The sequence below is a fragment of the Salmo trutta genome, chromosome 24, assembly GCF_901001165.1.
Source record: "Salmo trutta chromosome 24, fSalTru1.1, whole genome shotgun sequence".
Taxonomy (NCBI): domain Eukaryota; kingdom Metazoa; phylum Chordata; class Actinopteri; order Salmoniformes; family Salmonidae; genus Salmo; species Salmo trutta.
Window position 1 is genome coordinate 32,426,352 of NC_042980.1, and position 16,906 is coordinate 32,443,257.

At 42.4% G+C, this 16,906-nt stretch overlaps 1 protein-coding gene across 1 annotated transcript in view; it reads right to left on the bottom strand.

Moving 5' to 3' along the window:
- Window positions 1-364: 364 nt before the first annotated feature.
- Window positions 365-16,906, bottom strand: part of LOC115160532 (histone-lysine N-methyltransferase SETD1B) — a 32,540-nt gene continuing 15,998 nt past the window's right edge. Inside the window, exon 10 of the mRNA XM_029710698.1 lies at window positions 365-889. Within this exon, the coding sequence (XP_029566558.1) occupies window positions 365-889 (525 nt within the window). The remainder of the gene's footprint in view (window positions 890-16,906) is intronic.

Sequence of the window (16,906 nt, forward strand, 5' to 3'; positions counted from 1 at the left end):
GCCAGGTCGCAGTTGTAAATGAGAACTTGTTCTCAACTAGCTAACCTTGTTAAATAAAGGTGAAAAAAAATAATTTAAATTTAAAAATTACATGTACTCTGTTACATCTAGTCTATGAGACCAGGCTGCTTATAGTCATTGTCTAGAAGCAATATTGAATGTGTTGTTTAATAAAAAAAATGGAAGTGCATAATGATTTAATGTGGTCCAATAAGTAGAGTTTGTGAGAGTGTTCAGTGGGTGTGTGTTCCTCTGCTGCTGGACCTGTCTGCCTTGGGAGGTTCATTCATCTGTCGATGTCTGTCTGTTTTCTGGAGCTGCTCCAGCTGTACCTCTAAGGGGTGGTGTAGGGCTCTGAGCCTGGCTATGATCTGTGTAGGGCTCTGAGCCTGGCTATGATCTGTGTAGGGCTCTGAGCCTGGCTATGATCTGGTGGGGGTGGTGTAGGGCTCTGAGCCTGGCTATGATCTGGTGGGGGTGGTGTAGGGCTCTGAGCCTGGCTATGATCTGGTGGGGGTGGTGTAGGGCTCTGAGCCGGGCTATGATCTGGTGGGGGTGGTGTAGGGCTCTGAGCCTGGCTATGATCTGGTGGGGGTGGTGTAGGGCTCTGATCCTGGCTATGATCTGGTGGGGGTGGTGTAGGGCTCTGATCCTGGCTATGATCTGGTGGGGGTGGTAAAGGGCTCTGAGCTGGGCTATGATCTGGTGGGGGTGGTGTAGGGCTCTGAGCCTGGCTATGATCTGGTGGGGGTGGTGTAGGGCCCTGAGTCTCCTCTGGGGTGGCTGAGGGCTGCAGAGCTGCCTCCTTCTCTAGTTCTCTCTGTGGGTTCTGAGATTCATGGCTGTTTGGATCTGGCTGTGTTGGTCCAGAGTAGGGTGTGTGTCTGCACTGACAGGATGCGTGAGCGATTTAGGAGTAGAATGCTGTCCTGATTCTCAGACCTGTCCCGGACTGACTGACACTGAAACACAGAATGAGTACAGCATACATGAGCGGGGAAAGCGAGGGGGATTGAACCATCAATGAAAGTCACCTGTCAGTTGGGGTTACTCTGTGTGTCTGTCTGGAGACCTGTAGCTCACATTCTTTGCCTTTGTATCTGTATTATTATCAAATGTCCCCTCTATCTTCCCATTTCCTATTAAATTCTTTTTTTTTAAATCAACAGAACAATAATTCCTCGGAACAACTGGGAATATTCCATAATGTAGGTAGCACACATTACTAACCCGAAGGAACCTCTGGGGTCTTTGTGAACTGGTCAGGATGATTTCTATCTCCTGTCAAATTAAAACAAACAATGAGTCTAATTTGGGTTCAGGGTCACTATGTAATTGACAGTAAATGTAAAATAATATAGAACAGCAGAAACCATTTAAAAATGACTACATGTAAACAAACTCCCTCACCTGAAGAATGAGTTGCTATTAAGATCATTAACACATCATTAACACATCATTCAGTGTTTTTCTGTTTAGACAAAACTTCCACGTAGCAATATTCAGAAACTGATGTGCTGTATGATCATGTGACTTGGACAAGTAAAGTGCATCATCTTACTCTACCTTCTTCCAGTTGACTCTACACATCAGACCTTCTCTATGTAGCTACAGGTCATCCACAACACAATGGAGAATAAGAGAGGAATAAAGGACAGGATTATACAAAGGGGAGTGGCAGTGATCATTATGAGAATAAGGGATAGCAACTTTCTATAAATTGTAGGCTTTATATCTCTTACCAGAAAGATAGACTTTTGTTCTGTATTGCTCTCTTTTCTCCCCTCTTCAGTTGATACTTTCTATCTCTGATTCAAGGTCTACCACCTTGTAGCAAATCAACTGGTGTCACTGGGACTATGCACACTTGAGATGGATTGACTCTGGTCAACCCAGATCATAAGAATGAAGAGTTTTCGCCTCTTGTAATATTGAACTACGCCTCTTACACATTTCTGAATCTGATCTATAGGATGTTTGACAGAGGATGGTGTTACCTTTCTTGCCTATCATGCGATGCCACAACATGAATGATAGAAAGAAGGCCAATACAAGTAGAATCAAGATGATGGCAGGACCACAGCCAGTACAGATGAGCCTTGCTCTGCAGAGAGACATCATTACACACTGCTGGATATACAGCATTAACATATAATAAGACATGATTTAAGCAGTTCTAACACTACGAATCACACAGTAATGTGACGCAGAGCCTTTATATGTACCCTAGACCTACATAGACATGTCTACAGAGTCAGCACATTCAAATCACAAATCTGAGAATGTATTGTCTTTACCTGTGTAGCAGTGTTGTCTTTACCTGTGTGGACTTTACCAGTGCAGCAGTGTTGTCTAACCTGTTTAGCAGTCCTTCAGGGTGCTACAATCCCTCCAGCTATGAACAGTTCAGGCACTGGACTCTGACCCCCCAGGACTCTTCCAGATTACCTGAACAACCTTCCTTTTGCCCTCAGAACAGCCTCAATTCGTCGGAGAATGGACTCTACAAGGTGTCGACAGTGTTCCACAGGTATGCTGGCCCATGTTGAGTGTGAAAAACCCAACATTGTTGCAGTTCTTGACACAAACCGGTGCGCCAGGCACCTACTACCATACCCCATTCCAAGGCGCTTATATATATTTTGTCTTGCCCATTCACCCTTTGAACAGCACACATACACAATCCATGTCTCAACTGTCTAATATATATATATATATATATATATATATATATATATTTTTTTAACTGTCTCCTCCCCTTCACCTACACTGATTGAAGTGGATTTAACAAGTGACATCAATAAGGGATCATAGTTTTCACCTGATCTGTCAATGTCTTGGAAGGAGTAGGTGTTCTTAATGTTTTGTATACTTAGTGTATAATACTATAACAGCCTAACTACATATTTCAAGTTAGTGCATTTCAAGTGTTCCCCCGGCCCACTTAGATAACATTTAAGGAACTGGCGGTATATTGCTCTCCCTCTGTTTTCTTCTATTGAATTCAATATACCACCTTATGAGTTTGTCAAACTAGTTTATGTGGATAGATTTTCAGCGTCGTGCTTCGTTTGACAGCGCCGTGCGTGTATACGTATCTTTCTGCCAAGATGTGACGGGCCTTTCAGCGAATTAAGTGGGAAACAGGCGGGACTTTCCAGCATTCAGTGTGGTGGCTACGTAATGCAATCCGAGTCACTTGTTACTACAGCTCATAAACTCACTCGCTGGGCTGAAGACTGAGATTCAGAAGCTAATAAACATTGATAAAACAATTACAATACACAGACAGACCCCGAATTGACCTTTATTGTAATACACTATATAAATGTCTAGTACAGCATTTCCCAAACTCGGTCCTGGAGACCCCAAGGGGTGCACGTTTTGGCTGTTACCCAAACACGACACCGCCGATTCAAATATTCAAAGCTTGACGAGTTAATCATGTGAATCTATCACGTTTGAAGGTAAGATCCAGGTGCAGACAGTGTCGAAGTAACAAAACTTTATTAATTCGAACACGGGCAGGCAAAGGTACAGGACGGCAGGCAACCCTTCCTTAACCAGGCCAATTGTGCGCCACCCTATGGGACTCCCGATCACGGCCGTTTGTGATACAGCCTGGATCAAACCAGGGTCTGTAGTGACACCTCTAGCACTAAGATGCAGTGCCTTAGACTGCTGAGCCACAAGGTAGCAATTACCTGACCTACAGTTGAAGTCAAAAGTTTACATACATCTTAGCTAAATACATTTAAACTCAGTTTTTCACAATTCCTGACAATTAATCCAAGAAAAAATTCCCTGTCTTAGGTCAGTTAGGATCACCACTTCATTTTAAGAATGTGAAATGTCAGAATAAGAGTAGAGAGAATGATTTCAGCTTTTATTTCTTTCATCACATTCCCAGCGGGTCAGAAGTTTACATACACTCAATTAGTATTTGGTAGAATTGCCTTTAAATTGTATAACTTGGGTCAAACTTTTCAGGTAGCCTTCCACAAGCTTCCCACAATAAGTTGGGTGAATTTTGGCCCATACCTCCTGACAGAGCTGATGTAACCAAGTCAGCTTTGTAGGCCTCCTTGCTCGCACACACTTTTTCAGTTCTGCCCACAAATGTTCTATGGGATTGAGGTCAGGGCTTGTGATGGCCACTCCAATGTTGCTTCAATATATCCACATAATTTTCCTCCCTCATGATGCCATCAATTTTGTGAAGTGTACCAGTCCCTCCTGCAGCAAAGCACCCCCACAACATGATGCTGCCACCCCGTGCTTCACGGTTGGGATGGTGTTCTTCGGCTTGCAAGCTTCCCCCTTTTTCCTCCAAACATGACAACGGTCATTATGGCCAAACAGTTCTATTTATGTTTCATCAGACCAGAGGACATTGCTCCAAAAAGTACGATCTTTGTCCCCATGTGCAGTTGCAAATCGTAGTCTGGCTTTTTCATGGCGGTTTTGGAGCAGTGGCTTCTTCCTTGCTGATCGGCCTTTCAGGTTATGTAGATATATGACTCGTTTTACTGTGGATATAGATACTTTTGCACCTGTTTCTTCACAAGGTCCTTTGCTGTTGTTCTGGGATTGATTTGCACTTTTTGCATCAAAGTACGTTCATCTCTAGGAGACAGAATGCATCTCCTTCCTGAGCGGTATGACAGCTGCGTGGTCCCATGGTGTTTATACTTGCGTACTATTGTTTGTACAGATGAACGTGGTACCTTCAGGCATTTAGAAATTGCTCCCAAGGATGAACCAGACTTGTGGTGGTCTACAGTTTTTTTCTGAGGTCTTGGCTGATTTCTTTTGATTTTCCCATGATGTCAAGCAAAGAGGCACTGAGTTTGAAGGTAGGCCTTGAAATACATCCACAAGTACACCTCCAATTGACTCAAATGATGTCAATTAGCCTATCAGAAGTATCTAAAGCCATGACATCATTTTCTGGAATTTTCCAAGCTGTTTAAAGGCACAGTCAACTTACTGTATGTAAACCTGATACAGTGAATTGTAATTGAAATAATCTGTCTGTAAACAATTGTTGGAAAAATTACTTGTGTCATGCCCAAAGTAGATGTTAAACTGTGGTTTTGGCAAGTTGGTTAGGACATGACATTTGTGGAGTGGTTGAAAACGGAGTTTTAATGACTCCAACGTAAGTGTATGTAAACGTACGACTTCAACTGTATATGTATGTATATGTGTGCATATAAACTCGGCAAAAAAAGAAACGTCCTCTCACTGTCAACTGTGTTTATTTTCAGCAAACTTAACATGTGTAAATATTTGCATGACCATATCAAGACTCAACTGAGACAAACTGAATAAGTTCCAGACATATGACTAACAGAAATGTAATAATGTGTCCCTGAACAAAGGGTTGGGAGGTCAAAATCAAATGTAACATTCAGTATTTTTGTGTGGCCACCAGCTGCATTAAGTTCTGCAGTGCATCTCCTCAAGGACTGCACCAGATTTGCCAGTTCTTGCTGTGAGATGTTACCCCACTCTTCCACCAAGGCAGCTGCAAGTTCCCGGACATTTGTGGGGAATGGCCCTAGCCCTCACCCTCCGATCCAACAGGTCCCAGACATGCTCAATGGGATTGAGATCCGGGCTCTTTGCTGGCCATAGCAGAACACTGACATTCTTGTCTTGCAGGAAATCACGCGCAGTATGGCTGGTGGCATTGTCATGCTGGAGGATCATGTCAGGATGAGCCTGCAGGAAGGGTACCACATGAGGGAGGAGGATGTCTTCCCTGTAAACACATAGCGTTGAGATTGCCTGCAATGACAACAAGCTCAGTCCGATGATGCTGTGACACACCGCCCCAGACCATGACGGACCCTCCACCGCCAAAATCGATCCCACTCCAGAGTACAGGCCTCAGTGTAACACTCATTCCTTCGACGATAAACACGAATCCGACCATCACCCCTGGTGAGACAAAACCGCGACTAGTCAGTGAAGACTTTTTGCCAGTCCTGTCTGGTCCAGCGATGGTGGGTTTGTGCCCATAGGCGACGTTGTTGCTGGTGATGTCTGGTGAGGACCGGGCTTACAACAGGCCTACAAGCCCTCAGTCCAGCCTCTCTCAGCCTATTGCGGACAGTCTGAGCACTGGAGGGATTGTGCATTCCTGGTGTAACTCGGCAGTTGTTGTTGCCATCCTGTACCTGTCCCGAAGGTGTGATGTTATGAGATGTACTGATCCTGTGCAGGAGTTGTTACACATGGTCTGCTACTGCGAGGATGATCAGCTGTCCGTCCTTTCTCCCTGTAACACTGTCTTAGGCATCTCACAGTACAGACATTGCAATTTTTTGCCCTGGTCACATTTGCAGTCCTCATGACTCTTTGTAGCATGCCTAAGGCACATTCATGCAGATGAGCAGGGACGCTGGGCATCTTTCTTTTGGTGTTTTCAGAGTCAGTAGAAAGGCCTCTTTAGTGTCCTAAGTTTTCATAGCTGTGATCTTAATTGCCTACCATCTGTAAGCTGTTAGTGTCTCAACGACCGTTCCACAGGTGCATGTTCTTTAAAAGTCCTTAAGACTAGGGAGCAGTATCCTGAATTCCAGATGACTGACATGCCCAAAGTAAACTGCCTGTTACTCAGGCCCAGAAGCTAGGATATGCATATAATTGGAAGAATTGGATAGAAAACTCTGAAGTTTCTAAAACTGTTAAGATAATGTCTGTGTATAACAGAACTGATATGGCAGGCAAAAACCCGAGGAGAATCCATCCGGAATATTTTTGAGGTCACGGCCATTTCAATGCAAGCCTATGGGATATTCAAAATAATTCCTCCCAGACTGCAGTTCCTATGGCTTCCACTAGATGTCAAGTCTTTAGAAAGGGTTTCAGGCTTGTTTTTTGAAAAACGAACGAGTAGTTGTAGTTTTCCAAGGTGTCTCTCATTAGAAAAGTAGTCTTGTTGTGCGCGTCAATGTTGCACGCTCTTCGTTATTCATCTTCCCTATTGAATATACTATTCTCCATCTTAAATGTTATTGTTTATTTAGATATTAGAGTACCTGAGGATTAGTTAGGAACATTGTTTTACTTGTTTGGACAAACTTTACTGGTATCTTTTTGGATTCGTTTGTATGCATGTTGAACGAGTGGATTACTGAATCAACGTGCCAACTAAAACTGACATTTTTGGGATATAAAAAAGGACTTTATCGAACAAAACGATCATTTGTTGTGTAGCTGGGACCATTGGGATTGCAAACAGAGGAAGATCTTCAAAGGTAAGTGATTTATTTTATCGCTATATGTGTTTGTGATGCCTGTGCTGGTTTGGAAAAGTATTTTGGTGTGGGGTGCTGTCCTCAGATAATCACATGGTATGCTTTCGCCGTAAAGCCTTTTTGAAATCTAATGCGGTTGGATTAACAAGAAGTTACCCCAGAAAGGTTATGTGGGACGGTAGCGTCCCACTCGCCAACATCCAGTGAAATAGCAGAGTGCCAAATTCAAAACAACAAAAATCTCAATTCAAATTTCACACATACAAGTATTATACACCATTTTAAAGATAAACTTCCCATTAATCCAACCACAGTGTCCGATTTCAAAAAGGCTTTACGGCGAAAGCATAGCATTAGATTATGTTAGGACAGCACCTAGACAAGAAAAACCACACAGCCATTTAAGCAAGGAGAGGCATCACAAAAACAGAAATACAGCTAAAATGAATCACTAACCTTTGATGATCGTCATCAGATGGCACTCATAGGACTTCATGTTACACATAACATGTATGTTTTGCTCGATAAAGTTCATATTTATATCCAAAAACCCCATTTTACATTGGCGTATAATGTTCAGAAATGTTTTGCCTCCCAAAACTTTCGGTGAATGAGCACATCAATTTACAGAAATACTCATCATAAACGTTGATAAATATACAACTGTTATGCGTTGAATTGAAAGATACACTTCTCCTTAATGCAACCGCTGTGTCAGATTTCAAAAAAGCTTTACGTCGAATGCATACTTTGCAATAATCTGTGTACAGCGCTCAGTCACCAAAACAAGCCATACAGATACCCGCCATGTTGTGGAGTCAACAAAAGTCAGAAATAGCATTATAAATATTCACTTACCTTTGATGATCTTCATCGGAATGCACTCCCAGTTCCACAATAAATGTTTGTTTTGTTCGATAAAGTTAATCTTTATGTCCAAATACCTCCATTTTGTTTGCGCGTTAGGTTCACTAAAATCCAGACGAAAAGTCAAAAAAGGTATATTACAGTTTGTAGAAACATGTCAAACGATGTGTAGAATCAATCTTTAGGATGTTATCATAAATCTTCAAAAATATTCCAACCGGACAATTCCTTTGTTGTCATGAAGGAAAGAGAACTGAGCTCATGCACATGGCCGCGCGCGTAACTAAAATAATGGCCGACTGCCAGACACCTGACTGAAACAGCTCTTATTCGCTCCCCATTCACAGTAGAAGCCTGAAACAACGTTCTAAAGACTGTTGACATCTAGTGGAAGCCTTAGGAAGTGCAATATGACCCCATAGACACTATATTGGATAGGCAATCACTTGAAAAACTACAAACCTCAGATTTCCGCATGGTTTGTTTATAACCTAATACCAGATACGAATTGACGCGACCCGACACCCTGGCTAACAAGTTGAATCAGCAATACAAAATTAATTGTATTGCTTTAATTATTTATTTACTAAATACCTAAACTAATCACACAGAATTACATATACACAGAATACAAATGATGTCATACAGAAAACGTCCCTGGTGGACGGAGCCGACATTTGTTACACAAAGGAAGGGGGTTGGCTTAAATGAAAGAGCGGGAAGACTTCGGAACAAAGAAACAGCAGCTATGCTATCGTAAATACATTATCTTATGCATTCTAAATTACCGCCCATTTGGAAAAGGAAAATGCAATAAATATTTCCTCTGAGCTGCACTTCGGTAGATTGGTGGCCGGGTTGGCCAACAGATCTTCCTGTACTCGGAAGAATGTCAATGGTGGTAAAGTGGATACGTGGTGGTATCTTCGTCTGTGGTTGTTAGACTGGATCCGTCGTCCGTCCTTTCCTAGCCCACGTCTACAGCGGCCGCTGCTAACTCAACGGCTAGGAAGTATCACTTCTGTAGTGAATAAGCTCAAAGTTCATACCATTCGCCACCAAAGCTCACGCCGAGGTTGGCTTAGTTCTGTACTTGACATGTGTGTCCTTATAACGCAGAGGCTGCAGACCTCACGTAGTGGAACATGTGGTTATCCTTTCGTCAAAGGCTTATATAGTGGAGAGGGGGAAGGATGTGTTTCATCATTTATAACCCCTGTCTCTTCACAGGGGCGGGCCACTGATCAAGCAGGGCACTTTCCTTATGAAAACCCAATTCCCTCATTTGGAAGCTAAAATTACATTTAATCTCCTAACAAACAATTTCAATATCAAACATTTCAATTGCATAACAATTCCATGTGACTCTGATAACTAGAGGGTGTATACTTTCCCAGGTACAGTTTATGTCCACCTGTCATCAGTCATAATGTCTCAGATGACAACCGAACTGACATCCATACTCATTACGTTCCAAAGCATATTGGATAAAGTAATCCTTCTACCCCCCCCCCCCCAAAAAAGATTTAGATGCACTATTGTAAAGTGGTTTTTCCACTGGATATCTTAAGGTGAATGCACCAATTTGTAAGTCGCTCTGGATAAGAGCGTCTGCTAAATGACTTAAATGTAAATGTAAAATATTTCCAACTGGTTTTATTACCAAAATATGGTTCCTTTTCCCCATTTGTTTGATGTTCCCAGACTCTCTATATTTAACACAGGCTATTCAACAGTCCTTCAGTGGGGTCAGAAAGAGAGGGGAAGGGAGAAAGGTATTTATGGGGGGGTCATAAACCTTACCCACAGGCCAACGTCATGACAGCTATTATAAACTGGTTACCAACGTATTTAGAACAGTAAAAATAAATGTTTAGTCGTACCCCTGGTAAACAGTCTGATATGCACTATATATACACAAAAGTATGTGGACACCCTATCAATATAGTGGATTCGCCTATTTCAGCCACACCCATTGCTGACAGGTTTATAAAATTGAGCACACCGCCATGCAATCTCCATAGACAAACAGTGGCAGTAGAATGGCCTTACTGAAGAGCTCAGTGACTTTCAACGTGGAACCATCATAGGATGCCACCTTTCCAACAAGTCAGTTCATCAAATTTCTGCCCTGCTAGTGCTGTCACGGCCAACGGTAAGTAATGTTATTGTGAAGTGGAAACATCTAGGAGCAACAACAGCTCAGCCATGAAGTAGTAGGCCACACAAGCTCACAGAATGGGACATTGACAGCTGAAGTGCGTATTGTGTCCTCGGTTCCAACACTTCCTACCGAATTCCAAGCTGCCTCTGGAAGCAACATCAGCACAAGAACTGTTCATCGGGAACTTAATGAAATGGGTTTCCATGGCTCAGCAGCTGCACACAAGCCTAAGATCACCATGTGTAATTCCAAGTGTTGTCTGGAGTGGTGAAAAGCTCGCCGCCAGTGGACTCTGGAGCAGTGGAAACGCGTTCTCTAGAGTGAAGAATCACGCATCACCATCTGGCAGTCTGACGAATGAATATGGGTTTGGTGGATGCCAGGACAATGCTACCTGCCCCAATGCATAGTGCCAACTGTAAAGTTTGGTGGAGGAGGAATAATGGTCTGGGGCTGTTTTTCATGGTTCAGGCTAGGCCCCTTAGTTCCAGTGAAGGGAAATGTTAACACTACAGCAAACAGTTTTGGGAAGGACCTTTCCTGTTTCAGCATGACAATGACCCGTGCACAAAGCGAGGTCCATACAGAAAAAGTTTGTCGAAATCGTTGTGGAAGAACTTGACTGACCTGCACATAGCCCTGACCTCAACCCCATCGAACACCTTTGGGATGAATTGGAATGCAGACTGCGAGCCAGGCCTAATCGCCCAGCATCAGTGCCCGACCTCACTAATGCTCGTGGCTGATTGGAAGCAAGTCCCCGCAGCAATGTTCCAACATGTAATGAAAAGCCTTCCCAGAAGAGTGGAAAGCTGTTATAGCAGAAAAGGAGGTACCAACTCCATATTAATGCCCATGATTTTGGAATGAGATGTTTGATGAGCAGGTGTCCACATACTTTTGGTCATGTAGTGTACCATGGTATTCAGCCAATCAGCATTCAGGGCTCGAACCACCTGGTTTATACAGTGCATTCGGAAAGTATTCAGACCCCTTGAGATTTTCAATTTTTTTTAATGTTAGTCTTATTCTAAAATGTATAATTTTGACAAATGTATATATATATAAAAAAAAGAAATATCACATTTACATAACTATTCAGACCCTTTACTAAGTACTTTACTGAAGCACCCAGCAAAATAGTTTGTCTTTCAACAATAGACTGTGCTATATCACACATGCACAAGTAAACATTAATTATGATTGTTATGTGACAAGACTAGAATGGGAGTAGGGCTTTAAGTGTGACAGCACTGTTAGTGTAGGGGTTTGAGTCTTTAAAAAACACAGTGCGTTGCCTCCCTAGTGGCGCAGTTGCCTAAGGCACTGCATCGTAGCTCTAGCTGTGCTACTAGAGATCCTGGTTTGAGTCCAGACTCTGTCGCAGCCAGCCATGACTGGGTGACCAATGAGGTGGCTCACAATTTGCCCAGCGTTGTCCGGGTTAGGGAAGGGTTTGGCCAGCCGGGATGTCCTTGTCCCATCGTGCTCTAGGGACTCCTGTGGTGGGCTGGGCACATGCACGCGGACACAGTCGCCAGGTGTACAGTGTTTTCAACAAAACATTGGTGTGGCTGGCTTCCGGGTTAAGTGGGCATTGTGTCAAGAAGCAGTGCGGCTTGGCTGGGTCGTGTGTTGGAAGACGCACGGCTCTCGACCTTCGCCTCTCCCGAGTCCGTACAGGAGTTGCAGCGATGGCACAAGACTGTAACTACCAATTGGATACCACAAAATTGGAGAGAAAAAGTGGTAAATAAATAAATAAAAGCACAGAGTGTGGGGGATAGGTTTGTCGCACAGCAAGCGGTACCGGATCACCAAGTCTAGGTCCGAAAGGCTTCTTAACAGCTTCTACCCCCAAGCCATAAGACTCCTGAACAGTTAATCAAATGGCTTCCGGGACTATTTGCATTTCCCCACCCCCATTTTTACGCTGCTGCTACTCTGTTTCTTATCCATGCATAGTCACTTTACCTCTACCTACATGTACATATTACCTCAATTACCTCGACTAACCAGTGCCCCGCACATTGACTCCGTACCGGTAGCCCCTGTACATAGCCTTGCTACTGTTATATTATTGTTGCTCTTAATTATGTTATTTTTCTATTGTTTCCTTATTTGTATTTATTATTCATTCATTTTTTACTTCAGTTTATTTGAGCAAATACTTTAACACTTTTCACTGTAAGGTCTACTACACCTGTTGTATTCGCCACATGTGACAAATTTGATTTTCAGACCCAATTACTTTTTTTCACACATTTTGTTACGTTACACCCTTATTCTTATTCAAATGTATATAAAAAAATGAAATATTATATTTACATAAGTATTCAGACCCTTTAATCAGTACTTTGTTGAAGCACCTTCGGCAGCGATTACAGCCTCGTGTTTTCTTGGGTATGACGCTACAAGCTTGGCACACCTGTATTTGGGGAGAAACTCCAATTCTTCTCTGCAGATTCTCTCAAGCTTTGTCAGGATGAATGGGGAGCGTCGCTGCACAGCTATTTTTAAGTCTCTCCAGATATGTTTGATCGGGTTCAAGTCCAGTCTCTAGCTGGGCCACATAAGAACATTCAGAGACTTGTCCCGAAGCTACTCCTGCGTTGTCTTGGCTGTGTGCTTTGGGTCGTTGTTCTGTTGGAAGGTGAACCTTAACCCCAGTCTGAGATCCTGAGCGCACTGGAGCAGGTTTTCATCAAGTATTTCTCTGTACTTTTCTCCGTTAATCTTTTCCACCATCCTGACTAGTCTCCCAGTGCCTGCCGCTGAAAAACATCCCCACAGGATGATGCTGCCACCACCATGCTTCAGCATAGGGATGGTGCCAGGTTTCCTCCAGACCTGACGCTTGGCATTCAGGCAAAATAATTCAATCTTGATTTCATCAGACCAGAGAATCTTGTTTCTCATGGACTGAGAGTCTTTTAGGTGCCTTTTGGCAAACTCAAAGTGGGCTGTCATATGCCTTTTACTGAGGGGCTTCAGTCTGGCCACTAACATAAAGGCCTGATTGGTGGAGTGCTTCAGAGATGGTTGTCCTTCTGGAAGACTCACCCACCACAGAGGAACTCTGGAGCTCTGTCAGAGTGGCCATCGGGTTCTTGGTCACCTCCCTCAACAAGTCCCTTCTCCCCTGATTGCTCAGTTTGGCTGGAGGGGCCAGCTCTAGTAAGTCTTGGTGGTTCCAAACTTCTTCCATTTAAGAATGATGGAGGCCACTGTGTTCTTGGGGACCTTCAATGCTGCAGAAATGTTTTGGTACCCTTCCCCAGATCTGTGCCTCGACACAATCCTGTCTCGGTGCTCTCCGGACAATTCCTTCAACCTCATGGCTTGGTTATTGATCTGATATGCACTGTCAACTGTGGGACCTTATATAGACGGGTGTGTGCCTTTCCAAATCATGTCCAATCAAATGAATTTACCACAGGTAGACTCCAAACAAGTTGTAGAAACATGTCAAGGATGATCAATGGAAGTCTCGTGGCAAAGGGTCAGAATTCTTATGTAAATAAGGTATCTGTTTTTAATTTTTAATACATTTGCAAACATTTCTAAAAACCTGCTTTCACTTTGTCATTATGGGGTATTATGTGTGGATTGATAATAATAATCTTTCATCAATTTTAGAATAAGGCTGTAATTAAACAAAATGTGGAAAGAGTCAGGGGTCTGAATACTTTCCGAATACAATGTATGTGATGCAGCTCACATGCCAGCCATGTTCCCAGAAATTTTGCACCCTATAGGCAATATCAAATGCGAAAAAATAACTTAAGATATAGGTTAAATAACCTGAGGTTCTCACATGGCCCTTATATTGTATTACTGGGCTATATCAGCCAATATGCTAGATGTAGTTGGAGAGAGCAGAGTTGGGTGATCAATATTTAGGCCTATTTCTAGACAAGGTAGTAAACTATAGCCTAATCATAGGCCTATTCAGAAAGTACATTTCCTTGGAAAGACAACTGCCCTGTGATTCTCCTCCCATGCATAGGCTATAGCCTACTTTATTTAATTGAGACAACACGCGCAGCTGATCTGCTGGAAGCAGCAAAAATGATGACAGCGACACTTGCTACATTTAGCATAGATCTATAGGATATAGCCTACCTTTTAGGAGGATGATTTGCAGGCAGAGACAAATAAATGGGTAATCAATACTTATTGAAAATGAAAAGGTGCAACACTCGCTCACCATAGTAGCCTAGGCTATGTGAGCGTTGGGCCTTTTCCTATTCAATTATGATTATTTATTTTTTGTTGTACTTCGACTCTTTCTATTATCAATATTTATTTACAGACACTGTAGTAGATACTGCAAACTGTCATCTGAAGAAACTGTAACCAAGCATTCATAGTGGCTACGAAATGCATGTTATCCTCAAACAATGTCAAGTTATGTATTACTAGATTTGATTTATTACAAGATTAAGGGTATACTGGGCAACTTTCATAAGGTCTGGATGCCTTATATGGAATACAGTACGCCTAAAAGAGTCTATTGCCCACACCAGGGGAGATAGCTATTTAGGATTGCCTAAATGGGTGAGTTGCTGCTGGGCTGCTCAGTCCTGGCCCTGGGGGTCTGCCGTACTGTGGGTTGTCACTCTGGCCTTGGCCTAACACACCCGAAACCAATAATGAATGTTTCACTAAGATCCTAAAGATGAGTAAGTGGGGTGTTGGGTTGGGACGCTGCAGGGTGGTGGACCCGTATGGACAGGATGGGGCAACCCAGCCATGTGTGTAAGTAAAAAGAGCTCTACAGTACTATTAGTCCTATGAGATTAATTGGATGATTTGCTGTGTGTGTTAATGTATATTTGAGGTGTATGTGTTTTATATATTTTTTTCTTTTGTTTCCAAACCTTTCCTTTGGGAATTAAAAAATGTAAAGTGTGAACTGGGAAGGAAATTGTGTTGGGAAAGAGTTGTCATTAACTAGACTGGTAGGGTCCGGGCATGCAGGCGGCTCGGGCTGGCTGGACGGTCTAGCTGAAATTTGATATAAAGGATACTTTATAAAGACAAACAAAAGTCTTTGTATTTTTCAAGAGTTGTTCATTTGTTAGGCTATTGGTTTAAGGTGCAACACAATAATTATTGAATACTTTTGATCTAGTTCAGTCTTATTAATTACTTAACCGCACTAGGGTATGTGGGACACTAGGGTATGTTTTGCCTCCAAAAACTTCCGGTGAATGAGCACAATTTACAGAAATACTCATCATAAACGTTGATAAAATAAATAAAAAAACACTGTTATTCAAAGATAAACTTCTCCTTAATGCAACCGCTGTGTCAGATTTCAAAAAAGTTTTCCGGCGAAAGCACACTTTGCAATAATCTGAGTACAGAGCTCAGCCATCAAAACAAGCTATACAATTACCCGCCAAGTTCTGGAGTCAACAAAACTCAGAAATAGTATTATAAATCTTCACTTACCATTGCTGATCTTCGTCGGAATGCACTCCCAGGACTCCTACTTCCACAAGAAATGTTTGTTTTGTTGGATAAACTCTATATTTATGTCCAAATACCTCCGTTTTGTTCACGCGTTCAGATCACTATTCCAAAGGCATAATGCATGAGCACAAAACCCTAGAGGAAAAGTAAAAAAGTTCCATTACCGTTTGTAGAAACATGTCAAACGATGTTTACAATCAATCCTTATGGTTTTTTTCATCATAAATCTTAAATAATATTCCAACTGGACAACAGCGTAGTCATTACAGAGGAAAAAGAAGGAACGGCGCACCTGCGTGACCGCGTAGTAAACAACTCATTGGCCTCAGGCAGTCCACTTGTTTAGTCAGCTCTTGTTCTCTCCCCATTCACAGTAGAAGCATGAAACAATGTTCTAAAGATTTTTGACATTAGTGGAAGCCTTAAGTGCAAAATGAACCCTAAGTCACTGTATACTGTATAGGCAATCACTTGAAAAACTACAAACCTCAGATTTCCACACTTCCTGGTTGGATTTTTCTCAGGTTTTTGCCTGCCATATGAGTTCTGTTATACTCACAGACATCATTCAAACAGTTTTAGAAACGTCAGTGTTTTCTATATGCGTATCCTACCTTCTGGGGCCGAGTAGCAGGCAGTTTAATTTGGGCACGCTTTTCATCCAAAATTCCGAATGCTGCCCCCTACCCTAGTGAAGTTAAACATTTAATAATGATCTCTTACCTAGCTTGATAACTGGGGACATTTTTGCTTACTTTTTGTTCTAAATAGAGACAGCATATTGTATAAAAAAAAGCATGAAATTAGCTGAAGATGCCCAAAAGATTATGGGGGAGGACCCCCAGACCTCCTACCAGGTTATGTCCCCCACTTCTAAAACCAAAGTGGCGCTCCTGCCAAAACATGACGTTCTTTTTTTTAGCTGATATGGGAGTAAATGCATCAACTGCATATCAAACTGGGATAATGTTTTAGGTTACACCAGCAAGCATAAGATTATTTGCCAGGGCATATTTTTTAAATTAGGAATCTGTGTGACGCTCGTCGTAAGGAGTAGACCAAGGTGCTCATGATAAATATTTATTATACTCAGAACACTATACCATTTTTTTTGGGGGGGGACTGC